The 20,091-nt window shown below is 52.7% G+C and overlaps 1 protein-coding gene across 2 annotated transcripts in view; it reads left to right on the top strand.

Annotated features, from left to right (window-relative positions):
- The window catches only part of COL2A1 (collagen, type II, alpha 1), a 31,382-nt gene continuing 11,291 nt past the window's right edge, over window positions 1–20,091 (top strand). Inside the window, exons 1-28 of one of the 2 annotated variants that reach the window (XM_011936264.1) lie at window positions 1–146; window positions 4,253–4,459; window positions 5,949–5,965; window positions 6,179–6,211; window positions 6,316–6,348; window positions 6,456–6,509; window positions 6,673–6,774; window positions 7,739–7,816; window positions 8,446–8,490; window positions 8,602–8,655; window positions 9,053–9,106; window positions 9,963–10,016; window positions 10,382–10,435; window positions 10,567–10,620; window positions 10,927–10,971; window positions 11,498–11,551; window positions 14,617–14,661; window positions 15,144–15,197; window positions 16,706–16,804; window positions 17,101–17,145; window positions 17,238–17,336; window positions 17,526–17,579; window positions 17,983–18,090; window positions 18,462–18,515; window positions 18,601–18,699; window positions 18,851–18,904; window positions 19,360–19,458; window positions 19,850–19,903. In XM_011936264.1, coding sequence (XP_011791654.1) covers window positions 62–146; window positions 4,253–4,459; window positions 5,949–5,965; window positions 6,179–6,211; window positions 6,316–6,348; window positions 6,456–6,509; window positions 6,673–6,774; window positions 7,739–7,816; window positions 8,446–8,490; window positions 8,602–8,655; window positions 9,053–9,106; window positions 9,963–10,016; window positions 10,382–10,435; window positions 10,567–10,620; window positions 10,927–10,971; window positions 11,498–11,551; window positions 14,617–14,661; window positions 15,144–15,197; window positions 16,706–16,804; window positions 17,101–17,145; window positions 17,238–17,336; window positions 17,526–17,579; window positions 17,983–18,090; window positions 18,462–18,515; window positions 18,601–18,699; window positions 18,851–18,904; window positions 19,360–19,458; window positions 19,850–19,903 — 1,887 coding nt within the window. In that variant the 5' untranslated portion in view covers window positions 1–61. The remainder of the gene's footprint in view (window positions 147–4,252; window positions 4,460–5,948; window positions 5,966–6,178; window positions 6,212–6,315; window positions 6,349–6,455; window positions 6,510–6,672; window positions 6,775–7,738; window positions 7,817–8,445; window positions 8,491–8,601; window positions 8,656–9,052; window positions 9,107–9,962; window positions 10,017–10,381; window positions 10,436–10,566; window positions 10,621–10,926; window positions 10,972–11,497; window positions 11,552–14,616; window positions 14,662–15,143; window positions 15,198–16,705; window positions 16,805–17,100; window positions 17,146–17,237; window positions 17,337–17,525; window positions 17,580–17,982; window positions 18,091–18,461; window positions 18,516–18,600; window positions 18,700–18,850; window positions 18,905–19,359; window positions 19,459–19,849; window positions 19,904–20,091) is intronic. The other variant, XM_011936265.1, reaches the window with a different exon arrangement.

Raw genomic sequence — 20,091 nt, forward strand, 5'->3', positions numbered from 1 at the left:
TGCTCCTGCCGCCTCGCTGCGCTCCGCCCGGGCCCGGCTCAGCCAGGCCCCGCGGTGAGCCATGATTCGCCTCGGGGCTCCCCAGACGCTGGTGCTGCTGACGCTGCTCGTCGCCGCTGTCCTTCGGTGTCAGGGCCAGGATGTCCGTAAGTCGTCCCCTGCCCCTGCCTGCCTGCCTTCTATGCGTCCCTCAGCATCCTTCTCCCCGGCCCTCTCCAGCTCTGGAGCCCACGGCTCCGGGCTAAAACAGCTCCCGGGGTCGTAGCTCGCTGACTTAGGTACGGGACACGCAGGAGTTCACCGAGCAGAGTTCTGGGAGTCAAGGACTCTGTCCCAGGGTCCTCGGTGCCTATCGCGGTTCCAAGTATTTGCAAGTCCTTACTTTGCGCTAGAATACTGAACTTGCAAAGTGTTGGCTGGGAGAAGTTTGCGCACAGATATAAATGCGCTCTTTTCCACCAGCTTTGATAATTAGGCGCACATGCACGCAACTCGCCTCTTCGAAGCACTTCGAGTTCTGCAAAAACAGATCTCAACTCATCGAACTTAGGAGAAGTAGGAAAGAGAGAACGCGAGAGAGGGAGCAAGCAAACGCCAAAGGGTTGACTTCACAGCCTGTTCAAGGCTTGGTGGCTGGTGGGCTCAAAGGAGAGTTAGACAAAGGGGACTAACACTCTGACATTGGTGGGCTGAAATCCCAGGCCACAAAGAACGGCTTCGGAGAGGCCCTCTGAGACCTCAGCGCCTCTTTAGGGTACTCTCCCCACCCAGCTGGCCCTGGAGCAAGGTGCAGCCCTCGCGCTCATCTCGACTTCCCTCCTGTCCGCCTGCGCCTGTCTTCTGATAAAGGGTACAGAAACTTCCAGTAGGAGAAACCATCTGAAAGACGGTAACATTCCAACCAGACAGTGCTTTTCAAATTCCCCCGAAAATAGCGCCCCCCTCCCCGCGGTCTTACCCCATTCCCCGCCGCCCCAAGGTACTACAATGAGTTACGTTTCTAAATTCTGGAACTCACCTAGCCAGGCTGCGTGGTGTGTGTGTGTGTGTGTGTGTGTGTGTGTGTCAGGGAAGGGGGGCAGGCTGGTCGATTGTTACGATTGCTACAACTATTTCAACCGGTATAGTTAGAGATGGCTGTTGTAGTCGGGTCCAAAGGCTGTTCGGACTGCACCTTTCTTTCTACCCCTCCTTTGGTAAGGTCCACTGTCTGGGATTATATTCAGGACAAACGAAGCCTGGAAAGTGTATTAGGTAGAGAGGATTTTTTCTTTTTCCACGTGTTTGGGCACGTTTCCGACGGCTGGGATTCCAGCCCTGTCTTTGTATGTTACAGATTGTAAATCAATCGCAGAGGGAAACTCTTCGGCAGGGAGAATCAAAGTTCTCTGCCTTCGAGGCTCTGTGGGCCCTCTCCTGCCACCAGGCTGTCTCCAAGGATAGCGTGGAAGGCGGCGGGCTCAGGCGGGCTTTCCGTTCATTAGCGCGGCGGGGGCAGGGCTGGTGCCTGCGGCGCAGCTGCGAGGAGCCGGGAGCAGGAGACTCTGGCCGGGTCACCCGGTAGTGCGCTAAGCTGGAGGCGCGCTCCCGGGCGTTTGAGGAATACAGCGTGACTATACGTGGCCTGGACTCAGACTGACTATATTTTTGTACTAAATTTGCAAGCATACGCCCACAAAGATGTCTTCTTGACTGACCCCTGCCTTAGTTCGCAATGGAATTAGCTGGGTGACTTTAAAATAATTCTCAAATACTCCATCCGGTATTAGGGTCACTTGCTTAAGCGGTAGAGCTCTCTCACCGCCGCATCTTTCCTGGGAGGTAGTGATTCCACAGCTTCTCCGGCCCACACCTTCCAGTCGCTCCTCCTCCTCCCAGAGGGAGTGTGATTCTGCATCGAGAGGCTGATTTTGCGCCCTGGAGCATCCCACCTTTGTAACCCTCCCCCCGCCTGGGGTCAGCGGACACCTAGGTGTGACGTGGGGAAATGCTCAGTCTGCATGGACGTCAGGAATGTCAGAAACCTAGAGCTCGGCCACACCCCTCCTCCCATTTTTCCACGAGTTTGAGAAACTTATTGGCGGCGGCGTCTTTGACCCTCATCTGCATTTCAGAGCCCTCGCCTCCGACAGTGCCCCTGGCTCAGGGGAGAGATCTCAATCCTCCTTTGTGAGGCTTGTTTGCGTTGGGAGATTGGCAGCGATGGCTTCCAGATGGGGCTGAAACGCTGCCCGTATTTATTTAAACTGGTTCCTCGCGGAGACCTGTGAATCGGGCTCTGTGTGCGCTCGAGAAAAGCCCCATTCATGAGAGACGAGGTCCGGTGGGTTCTCTCGTACTGCCCGACCCCCTCTCCCACAATGCCCCCCTGTGCCCGCCCGCCGCCACCTCCCGGCTCCAGCCCTGCGCAGAGCGGCGGTGAAGCAAAACAGTTCCCCGAAAGAGGTAGCTTTTTAATTGGCTTGCCACAAAGAATCACTTATACGCCCTTGCGGTAATGAGGGGAACCGGATCAGGCGCGCCGGGATGCTATCGGCAGCCGTTTTGGAGCAGCAATTATGGTGGTGCTGGGCTCCTCCGTCCACACCTAGCGGATCCGGTTACGGCGCTGGCTCCTTCCTGGGGCAGTCATTTAATCCCACTTTTCACTCTGCCAATGTCTGTGAGCGAGCCGTGTCCAGAGCCGCAGCCACAGAGTCACCCAGCGGCTCTCACACCCAGCGCAGCCGAGCCCCGCCCCTGCGCCCGCGCATCCCGGACCGCCCTTCCCCGGGAAATCTGATCCGCACGGGGAGTGGCCCCTCTCCAAGCATTTCCCCCTCTCCTCGCTGGGTCCTCCTGGGTGTGGGTGGGCTCTTCCTTAGTCTGGGCTGGAGCGCATTAACCGACGCCTCCTCTCCCACACCTTCCTCACCGCCTGCATTCTACTGCTCCAGCTATTTTAACGGTGGGTGTGTCCCAGCAACTTCTGTATTTTCCCTGGGATCTCTCGCCCTCCTGTGATTATCTTGCCCAAAGGCTGAGCGTATTTCTCCTAGTGGGAAAGTAAAAAGGAACGTTTATCTTTAGATTTTCACTCTCCTTAAAGAGCAGTGGGCAGGCTCGTTTCTCTCTCCACCCTCTGGGTTTGTGGCTCTTTCCTATTATTCATCTCCTGCTGCTGCCATTGCCTTGGGGATTTTGATGAGAAAAACAGCGCTGGGCGCTCCCTAGCACGTGGTGCGGGCTCTACAGTCCTTGGCTGCTAAGGAGCGCTCTTGTCAGCACAGGTTTCATTTGCAGCATGAATTCCAGACGGCAGGGCGCTGGTGGAGGGGACTAGTCCCGGCTATTCTTCCTCTGCATTCTTGGAGGAGGCCAGGCCTAGCCTGGCCAATCTTAGCCCTAGCCGGGTATTCAAGGACCCTTGCTCCCCAAATCGGGGTGCTGTTTTCAGATTGGAAGCAGGGCATCTCCAAGCAGGGCTACAGGTGGAGGTCAGAACTGGGGGCGCTTTGGCCCCCTTGCCTCCTAAGTAGTTTATAGCCTGCCCAAGCCCCACGTGTATCGTTTGAATGGGTCTATCCCTACCCCAAATTAGTCCTAATTCTAATATGGTTCAAAGAATGAGACAAGATCCTAAGTCTAATAGCTTATCTTTTCACCCCCCTCTCTTATATGTCTATTTTTGGAGCCTGGCTGCTTATAGATTCCAATTTTTGTAGGTAGAATTTTCTACATCCCCTCTGAATGTTAGCTGTCAGTTGTATTTAGCAAATCCCATAATTCCCAGAGGAAGGCAGAAGAAAGAAGACTTCTCTGATCCTGGGCTGGGGGAGGGCAGGTCTCACCATTTTTCTGTCTCCTTTCTTTTTGTAGTCCCAGAGTTCCTATTCAGAATATCTCATCTCCTCCCTTCTGCTCACCCTTCAAGTCCCCCCACCCACCCCATCACCTGGTCTCCCCCATATTAGGTGGGTAAAGAGAATAGTATAGTATAGTAACCCCCCACCTTCATTGCTGGGTCAAGATTTTCACTGGTGAATAGAGAGCATGGTGCAAGGTGCATAATAAATATTTGTTGAATACATGGAAAACTCAGTGATGTTTTAGGAAAATAATTTTTAAGTTCTATATGTCCAGGTGGCCTCAGCCTACATTCTTCAGCATTTGAATTCTGTCAAGTTGACTGCAACCTCTCTCTTTTTCTCTCTGGCTCCCCACCCCCTCCTTCCCTTGGCTCTCTGCTTCTCCCTTCCCACCCTTGGTGCAGAGGAGGCTGGCAGCTGTGTGCAGGATGGGCAGAGGTATAATGATAAGGATGTGTGGAAGCCGGAGCCCTGCCGGATCTGTGTCTGTGACACTGGGACTGTCCTCTGCGACGACATAATCTGTGAAGACGTGAAAGACTGCCTCAGCCCCGAGATCCCCTTCGGAGAGTGCTGCCCCATCTGCCCAACTGACCTCGCCACTGCCAGTGGTTGTAATTTATTTATTTCCTGTTCAACATAAATAAATTACTTGCAAGCACCGCAAACATGCTCCCATAGATGCTGGTCGTCTCTGCAAAGCAGAGGGGCTAGTTATCCATGGGACTCGGCAGCTAGGGTAGAAATGAAAGGCCACTTCTCACTTGCAGGTTGAAACTGAGTAAGGGAGTTTGAGACGCTAGAGGGGTCCTTCTTTGCCCAACATCTCCAAAAGCATTTGCTTCTAAGACACATGAAGGACAGATGTGATGCTACAAAAAAAAAAAAAAAAAAAAAAATCCTCTCTGAAATCATCTCTGCAAATGACTAGAGCCACTATGGAGATCAAATGCTCTGTCTGGCCAATCCATGAATTAATTCCTCCTCTGCCACTGACATCTTCTCTTCTCCTTAGAAGACTTCCATGTATGTGGTCTTCAGTGTGAAGAAAGCTCTGCCAGCTAGTGGGGAGACAGTAGGGACAGGCTCCCTCGTTGAGTTATGGAACATTGGTGGTAGTTTCCTACCTGCTATTACCTCTCTTGGAGTTGACCACTGATTCAGAAGCAAAATAGTAGCAGAGGGAAGGGCTAGGCTTTGGGAGTTCTAGTGGTGACGGATGGAGACAGAGCCCCATGTGTCTGCACTGTGGTGGGTGGTTATAAACTCCCAGTTAGATCCAGTGCTGGTGGATGATATATATGCTTCCCAGCATTCATACAGATGTCCTATCCTATCTCCTTGCAGAGTGACTGGGGACACTTGTCTAGATTTTTTGGGTATTTCTTGCTGTCCCCTTCCTGCTGAAGTAGAGAAGGCTGTGGTAAGGGAAGTGAGAAGTTGCCTTTCCTTAATACTTCAGCAACACTGGCTCCTTAATGTACAGATTCCCAGATCCTTTCTGAGGGGCCCATGTGAGCGAAGTGTTGCTTGCCTTTACTATTTTGCTGCTACTGTAAGGGAGGGGTTATTGACTGGGGATGGCACAGGATCTGATGCTCCGATACTCTTCATAACTCATATGCCTTGCTGTTTTTGTGTTTTTATTTGTGCTTGCTTCAAGGAGACGCAGCTCTAATGTAAGACCTTTCTAAGTGCCTAACTCTTCCTCTGGGAGGGCTTGGGGTTCGGGAAGGGCTTCCTACCCTGTTGGGGGAAGAGAGACTGAATCTGTGCTTTCCTTCTCGTGGCTGATTAGATCTTGAGTTCTTCTTTGCCTTTTTGTGCTGCCCTTGCTCCTTTCTTTTGCATGCTGTCTGCTTTTTGAATAACAAAGTCTGGGTCACCTCCATTCCTCATGGGACCTCAGCAACCCCAGGGCCACAGTGGCCCTAACACCCCAACAGAGGGGCTCAGTGGAGTCACAGGAGGCTGCCACCTTCCTTGGTTGTGTCCTTTTACTTGTTTGATCTAATGAGTGTTTGAGTGACAAGAATTGGTATTTTTCCATCTCAAGATTCTTACCTTCTTCTTCTCTCTTATTTTTTTTCCCCCTTGCAGGGCAACCAGGACCAAAGGTAAGGGCTTTCTTCTTTTTCTTTTTTTATATTTTTTTGCCTTTATATTTCCTGCTTCAAAAGCAATGCTCTGCTAATCCAGTCTGTGATTTTTTAGACATCAGAAGATATCTGTTTCAGAGGGCACCTCAACACAGGAGCTGCTGGCAGGCTTTTAGACTAGGGGCTTAGTGGGCTTACTCAGCTTAATCCTGTGAATGTTTCATGTTTCAGGGACAGAAAGGAGAACCTGGAGACATCAAGGATGTAAGTTCAAATTATTCTCACCTGGTGTCCCAGTTGCTGCTCGAAATGGGTCATTTCCTTGTGCTGTCCTCTAACTAACCATCCTGTGGGGTTCTCTCTCACAGATTGTAGGACCCAAAGGACCTCCTGGGCCTCAGGTAAGAAAGGGGGAAATCCCCTTCTCCGTCCCTTCTTCACTGCATGCGAGTTACTGACCTGCAGGTTCCTGGCCTTGCTGTCGTCTTACCATGTTCTTCACCTGCAGGGACCTGCAGGGGAACAAGGACCCAGAGGCGATCGTGGAGACAAAGGTGAAAAAGTGAGTAAAAAGCAATGCTGCTTGACTCTGGTGGACTTCCCAGGTCCCCCAAGGCCCTACCATGTGTTTAAGAGCCTGGTCACCTCTTAAACAGCAGCCCAGGGACAGATGGCTCTTGGAGAAACACTGCTTCCCATTGATGACTTTTTCTCTTTATGCCAAGGGTGCCCCTGGACCTCGTGGCAGAGATGGAGAACCTGGGACCCCTGGAAATCCTGGTCCCCCTGGTCCTCCTGGCCCCCCTGGTCCCCCTGGTCTTGGTGGAGTAAGTATCCTTACTTCCCATTCCTTCAGGTTTTCCCCCGAGAAATGTGGCTTTTAAATTGCTACTTGCACTTACCTGGCTGGCTCCCAGGGCTGCCAGCAGTGTGTACATGGCCTGTCTATGGGCTTTGCCCTCAGGCCTATAATTTAGTAGAGTCACATATTAGGCATGAGACTGTGGTGCTAAGGGCTGGCTTTTTTTCACTAACTGGGATTCTATAAAGAAAGTTTTCAGTTACCTGGCTTCCAGGCATCTGTACCATGTGGTTGATGCTGGGGGGTGGGTGTAAGGGTTAGGAGGAAGGATGACTGGGCACTTGTATTTCCCTGGAAGAAGAGTGACCACTGTCCTTGGAAGACATTTATTCTTGGTCGTTGCCAAGTACATTCCAAGCAACTATTCACTCTCATGAAAGAACTCCACTGAGTGAAGGTGTGTGGCTAAAGTCAATTTTGGAATCAAACCAATCAGCAAATTATATGATTGCCTAGTTTTTGCAGGTTTGCTGTTTTGACATTGCTGTATTGTAAATTCTTAAACTTAAATGGGCTCACAGATGCCTACTACATCTCTTGCTGAAATATTCCAAGACTGTTGATTTTAGTCTTTTGCTGGGCATTAAAGTCTTAAAGAATAAAGAACACCCTTAGAAGGTTTGGTTATGTTTCTCCATATATGTTAAATAATATCTGTCATATTTTAGAACATAAAAATAATTTTATAAAATGACATGTGAGGAACTGATACTTCTCCAAATAACACTTTCCCTTCCAGATTTTGCCACCTTATAATCCATTCCCAAAAGTACTTTCCAGGCATCAGTGGTAATTCTGATCAATGATAGGTTAGTCTCCAACAATCAGAGTTTATCTCAGTAGAGTTCTTTGTATCCAGATAGAGCTTACCTAGCCAAGTAGGGAAGACCTAGTGCCTTTCAACCTCCTAATGTTGGGTTTCTTTGCAGAACTTTGCTGCCCAGATGGCTGGAGGATTTGATGAAAAGGCTGGTGGCGCCCAGATGGGAGTAATGCAAGGACCAATGGTAAGAAAAGACACTAGTTCTTTGCAGCCAAAATGGCAGGAGGTGGCCCTTAGCAGAGCCAGAGAGTCTGACAACCTCTGCTTCACAGATAATTGCTTAGAGCAGCTCTCCTCCATAGTTATGTAACCTCCCATTCAGATAGCCCAAAGTATTTGGTTTTTAATGGCAATGGATGCCACTTTTAATGATGCGCTGGAGTGACTAAGAAGAATGAAGATGGAGAGATGCATATAGGCTGATCTGTTAGAAGGCCAGTTGCTATTGCTCTTGGAATGAGAACTGAAGAATGCAGACAGCAGCTACTGTTCTCCAGCATCCACAGACTTCCAGCAGGAAATCTCAGCCCTGCAGCTCTGACTTGGCACATGCTAAATGAAACTCAGCCTTTAGTAAACATGGCTACTGTCCAGGAGAAAGCAAGGCCAGTTTTTCTGTCCAAATGGTTCCTATAAATAAAAATAGAGTGTTGCGTGGGGAGTGGGAAATGAGAGGGAGCAGCTACTCTAGGCCCCTTGCCCGCAGAGTAACTTCTTGTCCTTTGTCTGGGCTGTTGGCTAGGAGAAGATGGCACACTGGAGGCCACTGGTGAAGCATGTGCAGTAAACCCCTCATTTTCTGTTCTGATGCAGGGCCCCATGGGACCTCGAGGACCTCCAGGCCCTGCAGGTGCTCCTGTAAGTACCTACAAGTCTTTTCGCCTCCATGGTGTCACAGATGATTCCCAAGCACTATGATGTTTTAGTGGTTTATAGGGGTTCACCTGGTGTCCTCATTTTACTTTTTAGGGGCCTCAAGGATTTCAAGGCAATCCTGGTGAACCTGGTGAACCTGGTGTCTCTGTGAGTACTGACACGGCCCTGTCCTCTCTTCGGGGGAGCCTGTAATGATAGACCACTGGGACCACAGCTGCTGTCCCTCCCAGGGTCTGCCCAGCTCTTTCCCACAGTTGGTGGCCCCAAGGAAACTCAGATGTCACTTCCTAGCTGTGGAGGAACTCTGAGAGACAGCCCAGTGTGGCAAGGACCACCAGGGGACTCTGTCCTACCAGCCCCCTTTCTGGGTCACCCCAGCCTGTGCTGCTGCTGCATCCCACTATGGTCTCTGCACCTTTGTTCTGACCTTCCCATTTTTCTTCTTCAAAGAAGAACTGGCTTCCAAAACTACAATGTCCAAGTTTTGTCCATTGCTCAGGTGTCTTCCCGCTCTAACCATCTCTTAAACTGTCTTCCTTTGTAGGGTCCCATGGGTCCCCGTGGTCCTCCTGGTCCCCCTGGAAAGCCTGGTGATGATGTGAGTATACACGAGTAGACAAATGAGGAGCTGCCTCCTTTGAAAGGGCCTGGAGAAGGTGTATGCTGGAGGAGTGACAGGGAGGCACCCAGGGTGGAGATGTCTTGAGGAGCAAGACTGGGCTGTCCCAAACCCTGATGCCATCTCCTATCTATATGGCCACTGTGACTGTGCTGGCAAGTTCCCTGGGGACTGCTCTGGATCCAAGGGAAAGAGAAATAATTAAAACATCATTAGCCCCAGGAAGGGAAATTGAGAAATGAGAGGAGAGAGAAAAACACAAGGCAGAAAGATGCAGAGAAGAAAAAACAAAGAAAGAAGCGTTCAACAACCCAGCATTATCTTAATTGTAAATGAGTTAGAAAAAGTGCAGCCTGAGTCAGGATGTCTACAAAGGATGCAAACGAAATGAAGAGACAAGAGTTGGCACTCTTGGGCTATTTTTATGAATAGCATTAGACAGTAAAAGTCTCTCAAGGTTAGGGAGAGCACGTCCAGTCAGCAGAGCCTGGGAGAGCACGTCCAGTCAGCAGAGCCTGGGAGAGCACGTCCAGTCAGCAGAGCCCGGGAGAGCACGTCCAGTCAGCAGAGCCCAGGAGAGGAGAGAAAAAGCCTCTCAGGGGAAGTCGGAGGCTGGTGAGGACAGAGGAGCTTGCCTATGGGCTATGCATGTGTCCAAAAGAATAAATCGTGAACCATGAAAGGCATCCAGGCATGTGGAGTCTGAAGGAGTTGAGGGAGATGAGTGAGCCAGTGGGCAAAGGCATGGACGGCTGGAAGGAGGGAAGCCCTCTGGGGTGTCCCCACTATGCTACTGCGTCTCTGAGGAAGCTGGGGTATCTCTCTCTCCCTTCAGGGTGAAGCTGGAAAACCTGGAAAAGCTGGTGAAAGAGGTCCGCCTGGTCCTCAGGTAAATACCACCTTTCCCAGCCTCAGGCGTCTTTCCCAGCATCTCCCTCCCCGTGGTCTTAAACCCAGTGCATCCAGTTCAATGAGGTCACTTCTGAGATGCAACACCAGTAGCCCCTATATTTATCACGACCATGTTTGTAATCTCCACTCAGGCTCCCATGAGGGAGGCTGGGCAGTTGTTATTTATACCACTGGGGGGTATGGGGAGGGGTGGTCTGGGTTTTACTGAAAGAGCTGTCCAAGTGTGGGGATTGGAGACAATGCCCTGGTGGCCCAAGGGAGCTGGAGGCCCTCCTGCAACCCAGGGCAGCTTCCCCCTGTTATTTTACTCTGTGCTCTGAACACCTCCACTTTGGATTGCAGGGTGCTCGTGGTTTCCCAGGAACCCCAGGCCTTCCTGGTGTCAAAGGTCACAGAGTAAGTATCATGGGTGAGGAGGATGGAAGGAAGAGATGCCTGCGGGGAGAGAAAAGCACTTTGGGGCTCGTGCATTTCTTCCAACTTGAGTTTCCCAGAAGTGTGATTGAACATTTTCTCATATTCCCTAGGGTTATCCAGGCCTGGACGGTGCTAAGGGAGAGGCGGGTGCCCCTGGTGTGAAGGTGAGAGGCCAGAAAGTGCAATGGGATGGGGAGGATAGAGACATTGAGGAGTCCCTCTTCCTAGCCAGGGAGACACTGTGGAGCTCAGTGGAACTAGCTCCTCAGAACAGCCGTGGCTGGGAACACCAGCCCTACATCCTGATGGGCCAGCAGCAGACCTGGAGAGCTCAGGGCATTGTCCTTCACAGGACTGAAGTTTGTGTCAGTGCGGGCTGAGGTGACTAGGGCTTTTGGTGTCTTCCCTAGGAGTTTTCTGGGGGCCAAGAATGGGGTCTCAGACACTGACCTTGTGCATCATTTTTCCAGGGTGAGAGTGGTTCCCCGGGTGAGAACGGATCTCCGGGCCCAATGGTAAGTATGGACACCCTCCAGGAAGGCTTATCAGAGACTCTTCAGACTATCAGATGGCTGCAAAGAGCTCCCTTTGTGCAAAGTTCATATTCAATGTTGTAGATTTCATCTGACTGTGAGCAAAAAGCAAAATGTATTAGATAGATGATTTGTTCAAGATTTCACCAACATTTCCTTAAGATAGCCATGTTAACACACTAAAGATGCTCCCATTTTAAAGAATTCTGTTGAGTCTCAACATTTTGTGAAGCTCATCTACTGCAAGGAGCAAGGTGTGCTTGTAACAAAGGTTCCCAATAGGTAGCAACAGGAACATCTGTGTGTTATGCCTGGGGAGAAAACCGTTGGGTGTGATCTGAGGCATCCTGGCTAGTCAAGGAGGCAGCACCATCAGGAGGTCCTTGGTTTCCTGGGTGTGTGCACCCCCCCTCTCCTCTGGTATCTGCAAAGGGCCCACAGGTAGAAATGATCACCCTGAGCACCGTGAAGCCAACTCATGCTTAGGCTGTCCTCATGTGTGTTCCAGGGTCCTCGTGGCCTGCCTGGTGAAAGAGGACGGACTGGCCCTGCTGGTGCTGCGGTGAGTAATTGACAGAGCCAAACACCACCATTTGCCAAGCACTTTAGAGTTTACAGTTTTGTTTCTCTTGACCCTCGAAACAACCCTATGAAGCATAGGGAGTGTTGTTATCCCTTAAGAATTCACCCTGCGTGTGCCCATCAAAAATTCCCAGGCTGAGTCTGCACAGTTGAAGGAGGAGGGATGGGAATGGGAGGGTGGATGGGTGAAAGCAGGATTCTCTTAACCAATCCAGATTATCAGGTAATCCCTTCAACAGACGCCACCCACTCCCTGGGCAATCCAGTTGGAGTTTACAGACAGACTTAGTTGGCTTTAGTACCACGGTGCTACTCTCTGTTCTTCCTGGTTGCTCAGATGCCCTAGAAAAGTGGAACAGGTGAGCATCAACTCACAGGGCTCTATGCTGGCTGCTGCTGTGAGTGATATTATGCCATAGTACCGGGGGCCACCATTCCATAGGCACTTCCTGTGTTTAATACCCTATATGTTTTACCTCGTCTCATCTTCCTCCACATCCTGAGAGGTGGTTCTATTCTTCTCCCAATTTTACAGATGAAAAAACTGAGACACCGAAAAGTGAAATAGCTTAAGATAAATGGTGCCTTGCAGCCTCAGACTCTGGTGGCCTCTAGTTAATGTGGGAAATTAAGGGTGAGGGGATTGGCAGCTGAGGGAGGGTGCAGGGTGCCAGACGGAGGCGTTTAGCTCTGATTCCTTAGCAATAGAGAGTCCTTGTAGGCGCTTGGTCAGGCGAGTGATGCGATGAAAGCCGTGTTTAAGAAAGATTATGCTTTCTGCTGATTTCATACCCCCACCACCCAAGCTCTGAGGCCCCTCCTCACAGGTCCTTGCAGGGCTGGCCAAAATAAATCAGCTTCACTCCGTTGTGCTGCTTTCCAGCTAATGTGTCTTGTTTGGCAGAAGTTTCCCTCAATGACAGATCAGTGAAATAAGCAGCAGCCTCGACCCCGGCCCCCTTTGTCAGCCAGAGCTGCTGAAGTGCCTTGCCCCAGGGTCACTTTGTGTGAGGGGATTAGAGAGCACTGGGGCTGCCAAGAAACACTGTGCCGTTTCTACAGATTAGCAGGATGCTGGCTTGTGGCCTTTTAGCGAGGCTCAGAGCTGCAGTGGCCCTAGTCCGCACGGGCTAAAGACAACCTCCATCCCTTGTCCTTGTTCCCTCCTTCCTGGGCACAGCCGCTCTGTTTCTTGGTTCTCTTTGCTGGTCCCTGTCCCCATGGTAGTTAGGCTGGCAGCGTGTATAGGATTTGGCTTAGAAGATTGACAACATTGCCTTTGAGCCCTTCTTTGCTCCTCCTCCCTCTCCCCTCCCATCAGACTCCTCTCTGGAGTCTGCTCTGCGAGGCCCCTACTCTGTGGTCTCCCAGCGGCCTTCTCAGCCTTGACTTCCAGAAGGGGGCTGTGCAGTGTCCAGGGTGTGCAGGCCCCAGAAATGGGGCAGGCTCACAGAGATCCACGTGCTGGTCTAGTGTCAAGGCTGGCCCAGAGACTGGGCTGGGTTGGCGTCTGCCTGCTGTGGTCATGTGCCCTCCCTTGGGCCTGACTGTGTCCTCTCTCCAGACTTGTTGCAGGGAGAGGTGACAGATGCCAGCCTAGTTCTGGCCTCTCAGAGCAGTGTGGCAGCTCCCTTTCGCTCAGGCCCAGCCTGGGCCTCCCTGCTGGCCGACCTCTGAGGAGAGGGTGCTCCAGAGCTTCCCAAGGAACAGTTTCCCGAAGCAGCCAGGCCAGCCCAGAGGGGCTGTGGCCAATCCTGAAGCTTTATGTTCCTGCTGACATTTTTTCTAAGCCTTCTCTTGCTTTCCTCTTAAATGCCAATCTGGAGAGTCTCCGTTAGGAGAAATGGACCCCAGCCAGGAAGAAGAGTTGAGTTGTATTTAAAACACGAGCTCCCCCTAAAGCATCCTTCTCTAGCTTCTAAGGAGAGGCAGAGACTGGAAGGCAGGACTCAGCAGGGAAAGGTCCCCCCTGACCTGCTCAGTTAGGCCCTAGGCCCAGCTCCACCCAGCCTGTGGCCCCCAGAGTTTGGGTAAAGAGTTCCCTGGGCCCTAAGGAACCCTGAGAGAGCATTTGAGGGGTGCAACCACAAAGTTGGCAGAAAAACCCTCCCCCTCCAAGTCCAGTCCTAGAGAAGGAGCTGGCAACCTTGCCTTGCTTTATAAACCAAAGCCTCTTAGGGCTTGAGCTTAGATGTAGTCTTTGAACTGTAGCTGGTGCCCTGCCCCATCAGGCAGCCAGTGGGAGACATCTTGTGAGCATCTTTGTTTTCCATAAGAGCAGGTTGTCTGGGGATGGGCCAGAGGAAGAGGCAACCTGGAGTCAACCAAGCGGAGGCCTTAACCAAGTCTTAACCAGAGAGGTTTACCAAGCCTTGAAAGCACTTCAAGGCAGGAAGCACTGAGTCCACCTGGTTGTCTCGCTGTTTCCTTTCCTTACACTCAGTTCTCAGTCTTTAAATGATCACTTGGCCTTGAAGTTAGGGATGTTTGGGGTCTGAACTGAAGTTGAAGAAAAGAAGAAATGATTTAAGCTTTGTTTAAGATTAGGGGCCAGGTGCAGTGGCTCACGCCTGTAATCCCAGCACCTTGGGAGCCCGAGGCGGGTGGATCACCCGAGGTCAGGAGTTCCAGACCAGCCTGGCCAACATGGCAAAACCCAGTCTCTCCTAAAAATAAAAATTAAAAAATTAGCCAGGTGTGGTGACACATGCCTGTAATCCCAGTTAGGAGGCTGAGGCAGAAGAATCGCTTGAACTTGGGAGGTGGAGGTTGTAGTGAGCCGAGACCGCACCACTGCACTCCAGCCTGGCGTCAGAGCCAGACTTTGTCTCAAAAAAAAAAAAGGATTAGAAGAAGCCCACTACTACCCTCTGGTCACCCACTCACACAGACACCAAAGCTGAAGCCCACACCTCACCATCCTCGTGCTCAGCCCTGGGACACCCCAGGCACTGTGCCTCCTTCGTTTTCTGTAAGGGTGGGCCAGAAGCAGGGATGGACAGGGCCTGTGGGTACCTCTCATGGTCACTTCCTTCTTGCTTACAGGGTGCCCGAGGCAACGATGGTCAGCCAGGCCCCGCAGGGCCTCCGGTAAGTTCATTTTATCCTCAGCAGGTCATTGTTGTTGCTGTGCTCTAAGTCCTATTAAGCAGCCCGGTGAAGTCTGCAGGGTTTATTGGGTGCAACCACAGCAGCACTCAGATGTCTACTGGAAAGGAGGAAGAAAGAGAAGTAGTTTTTAAATATCACTTGAGTGTGTTGATAACAAGCTTTGAAGCATGGGCTCATTTTCCTCAGCCATCCTTTCAGCAGTCTTTTTAGAGGAGGAAGGTCAATAGAGATTCTGCTTCTCACCACAGATGTAGTCAGAAACTTGCTTTGCCTTCTGAAGCCAGGCAAAGGTTCCTGGGGACGCTGGCAATGGGGACAATTTTCATCCAAGGCTTTTTAGCCACAATGGATATGGAGGGAAATCAGTATAGAGGAGGGAAGGAGTGTGAGGGGTGGGGGTGGCTCGCTTTGGAGGTCAGAACTGGCATTCACCTCTCTTCTCATCCGCCTACTCTCGCCAGGGTCCTGTCGGTCCTGCTGGTGGTCCTGGCTTCCCTGGTGCTCCTGGAGCCAAGGTACATGCCCTGTTGTCCAGTCAGGAATTTCTGGGTGCCGAGAAGCTGTCCTTTCCCTGTAACCCTTGCTCATTGCTCCCTCAACAACCACCTGCTCCCTTCTGAGAAGTAGCTCCCCGCCACCCCACCCACTGCCCCCTCCATCTAGGCAGGGCAAAAAGCCAGACACATGTAGCCTCACCTGGAGGGAAAGTAAGACAGAAGATAAAACGTGGGAGATCCAGTTACAACTTTGGTGTGGGGAGAGGTGGACAGAGAAGAAGATGGGGATACACCAGAGGCCTGGCAGGGGCAGAAAGCCAGGAGTGGCAGCAAAGGGAAGCAAACCTAGGGGAGACCCAACAGCTGAGCAAGCTCGGGGCCCTGACGGGCACTGGAGGGAACTGGACAGGGAAGAGGGCACAGGCAGGGAGCCTCTGCTGCCCTCCAGGTTTCTGCTTCATTTGGGGTGCCTGGCTCTTCCAAACCATGTTAATGGAGTTCTCTGGAGGATTACTAGAGGCCAGTGGGAGGCCAGCCAGTTCAGGGCCAGGCCCCTCAGCCCAGGAGGGATTCCAGTGTGAACGTCCCTGGGAATGAATAAGGAGCCTCCATGTGTCACTGGCATCAGGTTGCTTTTCCCCTCCTGGGGGTTTCCATGGCAACCAGACAGTGTCTGAGGTCCCGGGAGCCGGGTAAAGGAGACCCATTGTGAAGAGGGACAGCGGAAGGTGAGGGGGGCTGACCTTTGGAAAATAATAATTACCAAAGTGAAGCAGGAATGTTCTGAGAAGAAACCTGAGGAGGCTCTGCCCTCTCTCCAGGTCGGCAGCCCTCCCCAGGGACTCTGCCATCTAGAGTGGGTTGTAATTTTTAGGAAAAAATGAAAGTAAAAGCACAAGCCATTTTGGGGGCAGGGGGCTTGCCAGAGTCCCCCTCTAAGGGGAATTGGGCTGCACTGAGAGCAAGGAGGGGCAGAGTCCCCATGTGCTTTTGTCTTGGATTTCTGGCTTACTGAGAACAGACTGGGGCCAGGGCCGGGGTGTCACTCTTCACCCGTCAGTCAGATGGGAGTGAGGTGGTGCTCTGAGCCCGGATGTTCCAAGACTTAGAAGTGACGTCAGTTCCTCAATAAAATAGAAAAACAGGAGGTGGGAGGAGAGAGCGGTGTCCATCCATCATCCCAGGGTGCCAAGATGGCAGCCCACGCTTTTCTGATGGTGTCGATGGAACCGTGGGTTGTCCGTTGCTGTAGTACGTAGCTGTGCCGTGGCACGTGGAGGCTTACTATGTAGAGAGGAGGTGAGCAGTAGAGGAGGCAGGTGTGGGAAGTCATCAAGTCATTAGCTCAGTCAGGCAGGGACAGAAATGGCAGCATGACCTGTGTGTGTATGCGCATGTTCAGGTGCGGGCTTGGGTGCATGTGCATAATCCAGGGCTGTGCTCGCAGCTGGCCCTGAGCTGTTGCCTGCCCACTAGAGGTCTGTGTCCCCTCTCTTTTTCATTTCATCCTTCCTGTCTCTTCTCAGGGTGAAGCTGGCCCCACTGGTGCCCGTGGTCCTGAAGGTGCTCAAGGTCCTCGTGGTGAACCTGGTACTCCTGGGTCCCCTGGGCCTGCTGGTGCCTCTGTAAGTGCAGCTTCTCTTTGGCCTGGGGGGTCTGGGGTCTATGGCCTTGGAATTCTTGACTCTGTACTTTGCTCTGACGGCCATGGGCTCCAATCACCAAACCTTCATTCTGGCCCAATGCCTGTCCCCATCTCTAGATGTATCCCCTTCTATCCCATCGTCCCCGTGAAACACGTGGTGGGAATGTCCCTGAAATGGACAGCACCTATGCCAGGTCCCTGGATCTGGACCCTGGAGGGCTGGAGGTGGTTGGGGTTCATTCTTTGCTGCTTATTTGACAATGTCTCCTTTCTCAGGGTAACCCTGGAACAGATGGAATTCCTGGAGCCAAAGGATCTGCTGTGAGTGTTGCCCCTGGACTTTGCTCACCTAAGCGAGCCTGGTCCTGCCTCTCCCCTCTCCTGACACCCCTCCATTCTGCTCATGCTGACAGGGTGCTCCTGGCATTGCTGGTGCTCCTGGCTTCCCTGGGCCACGGGGACCTCCTGGCCCTCAAGGTGCAACTGGTCCTCTGGGCCCGAAAGGTCAGACGGTAAGAGCCCAAAGTGACCCCCAAGTCCCATTGACATCTCTGGAGTCAAACCCCATTACCCCTCTTTCCCACGCTCTCCTGCCCTGGCCTCACAGCGGCCTCCATCCGAGGGCATCGTGAACAGGGGTTCTGGGGTGGGGCAGGCTCCCTGGAGAGAATCTGGTGTGAGGACCTGCCTCTCTTTTCAAGGGTGAACCTGGTATTGCTGGCTTCAAAGGTGAACAAGGCCCCAAGGGAGAACCTGTGAGTATCTGCCCCCACGCCCTTGTCTTTTCTACTGCTGTTCTATGGGTCACAGGCCTCCTCACCTCCTCCCCACTGCCCCACCGGCCCACCACCTACCTCCCCCGGGGCTCTATCCCCCAGTCTGGGTCCTTTCAGATTATGCCTGGAGGAGACTTAACAGGGTTGAGAAGGCCCAGATACAGCTTCAGCTCCCATCCTTGGCTTGGCCAGTGTGAACAGCTGGATCTTTACGCCCTCTTGTTTCCCTCTGCTCTGCCATGGCTGGTCCTTTATGGCCTCTCATCCTCAAGCTCCCCCTGCCCTGAAACAGTTGCCAAGGCTATTTCCTCCTTACTCTGAGTCGAGGCTTGCTCCAGGGCCAGGTGAAGGCTCACTCTGTTTCTTTTTTGGTGGTCCTCAGGGCCCCGCTGGCCCCCAGGGAGCCCCTGGACCTGCTGGTGAAGAAGGCAAGAGAGGTGCCCGTGGAGAGCCTGGTGGTGTTGGGCCCATCGGTCCCCCTGGAGAAAGAGTAAGTGAATGAGGAGGCTCTATCCCACGGGGGCTGTGATCTCAAGAGGGAAGTGGAGTCCTTGTGGTCCGTGTTCTGGTCGGGGCCCATGACTTTTCCGCATGTCATCCTCCTCTTTCTCCATCCACACCATGGGGAGAGGGAGTCTGACCCTGAGTTGTGCCCCCCACTGCCAGGCTGACATGAAACAGTCTGAACTCCTTCCCAGGAAGGGGGGACAGGCTCCAGAAGTTAACCTCTGAGAATCCTGCAGACCACAGTTACTGCTCCCCAGAAATTGGGATTGGTGGGTTAGTGGGATGGACCCGCTGGAGCCTGGCTGGGTTAGGGGCCATTCTCATTCACTGCCTCTCCTCCCTGTGGCTCCTTAGGGTGCTCCTGGCAACCGCGGTTTCCCAGGTCAAGATGGTCTGGCAGGTCCCAAGGTGAGTGGGAGAAGAGGGGCTGGGGTCCCTCTTTGCATCGCTGGTCACATGGTATCCCACCGACTCCCTGTGTACCCTTGTGTAGGGAGCTCCTGGAGAGCGAGGGCCCAGTGGTCTTGCTGGTCCCAAGGGAGCCAATGGTGACCCTGGACGTCCTGGAGAACCTGGACTTCCTGGAGCCCGGGTAAGTAGCAGAGCCGCTGTTGCCCTTGGCTTCAGACTTTGGGCAGACTCTCAGGCCCTTCCTGGCTGGCTCCCTCCAGCCCTGCACTGCCAGGATTGGGAGGTCCTGGGGCCGGCTCCTGACCCCACCCTCTTCTGTCTCCTGAACAAAGGGTCTCACTGGCCGCCCTGGTGATGCTGGTCCTCAAGGCAAAGTTGGCCCTTCTGTAAGTCTATCCTCTGAGGGCTGCTGGAGGGTGGGGGGATCTCCCTGGGGAGGCAAGAGAAAAGAGAGATGGAGTTTGGGTTGGGGAGGCCTGGAGTACTGTGAATTTTGAGAAATGCGGTGGGGGGTAGATGGTAGGCACTGGGGCCAGATGTAGCCTGTGCAGTAGCCGTGAGCTCTGAAAATGACACTCCATTATGCATTTGGGGCTTATCCTCGGAGGAATGATGACATTGCGTGTGCACTTTCTTGGGCAGCTTTCTAAGCTCAGCGGTGTCTTGCTGTAGATGGGCCCATGAGTGTGGTGTGGTCAATCCTAGATACTGAGCATGTGTGACTGGGGCCAAGTTCTGGGTCTACCGTGTAGGCCCTTAGTGGATGGTAGATGGATGGATGTAGTCAGAGTGTCTATGTTATGAGAATGTTATGTTATGAGAATGGTGTTCTCTCTTTCAGGGAGCCCCTGGTGAAGATGGTCGTCCTGGACCTCCAGGTCCTCAGGGGGCTCGCGGGCAGCCTGGTGTCATGGGTTTCCCTGGCCCCAAAGGTGCCAATGTAAGTAATAATTTGTTCTTCCATTGCCTTCCATGTGGTGCTACCTACCTCCCTGACCTCTTGGGGAAAGGGCTGGGTCCTGAGTAGAGTTTAGCCAGGGACAGTGATGAGTGGGGCTCCTGTGCCATGGGTGGCAGTGGGGGTCTGCATGTGATTTGGGGAAAATCCACAGCCCCAGAGAGCGTCGGGGCATTGCAGCCATACATTGTTCCATGTGGCAGTGCCCAGCAGGCTGGCTGCCATTATGGCCCCTGAACAGAAGGGCTGGTAATTTGCTTTATCTCGGCTGTCCATCAGGATGTGGCCCCAAGCCTCAGTCCCTGCAGCCCGCTCTGCCCCTAACTCCCTACCAAACCATCTGCCCCATGGCCCTGCCCTCTCTTTCCTCTAGGGCGAGCCTGGCAAAGCTGGTGAGAAGGGACTGCCTGGTGCTCCTGGTCTGAGAGTAAGTATCCTTCCCCACTGCCCATGGTTTGGTGTTGGCTGGACATTTGCAGGGAGGACAGGGGAATGGCATCCCCATGGCATGGCCTGGGACCCCTTGTATTGAGTGTTGATCCCTGTGGCTGAGCCCCATGTTGGCTGGGCCCTTTGGGTGTCTACACAGGGAGACTTCTGGTTGCCATTGGTCAG

This window comes from Colobus angolensis, unplaced genomic scaffold, assembly GCF_000951035.1.
Source record: "Colobus angolensis palliatus isolate OR3802 unplaced genomic scaffold, Cang.pa_1.0 Scaffold151, whole genome shotgun sequence".
Lineage (NCBI taxonomy): Eukaryota > Metazoa > Chordata > Mammalia > Primates > Cercopithecidae > Colobus > Colobus angolensis.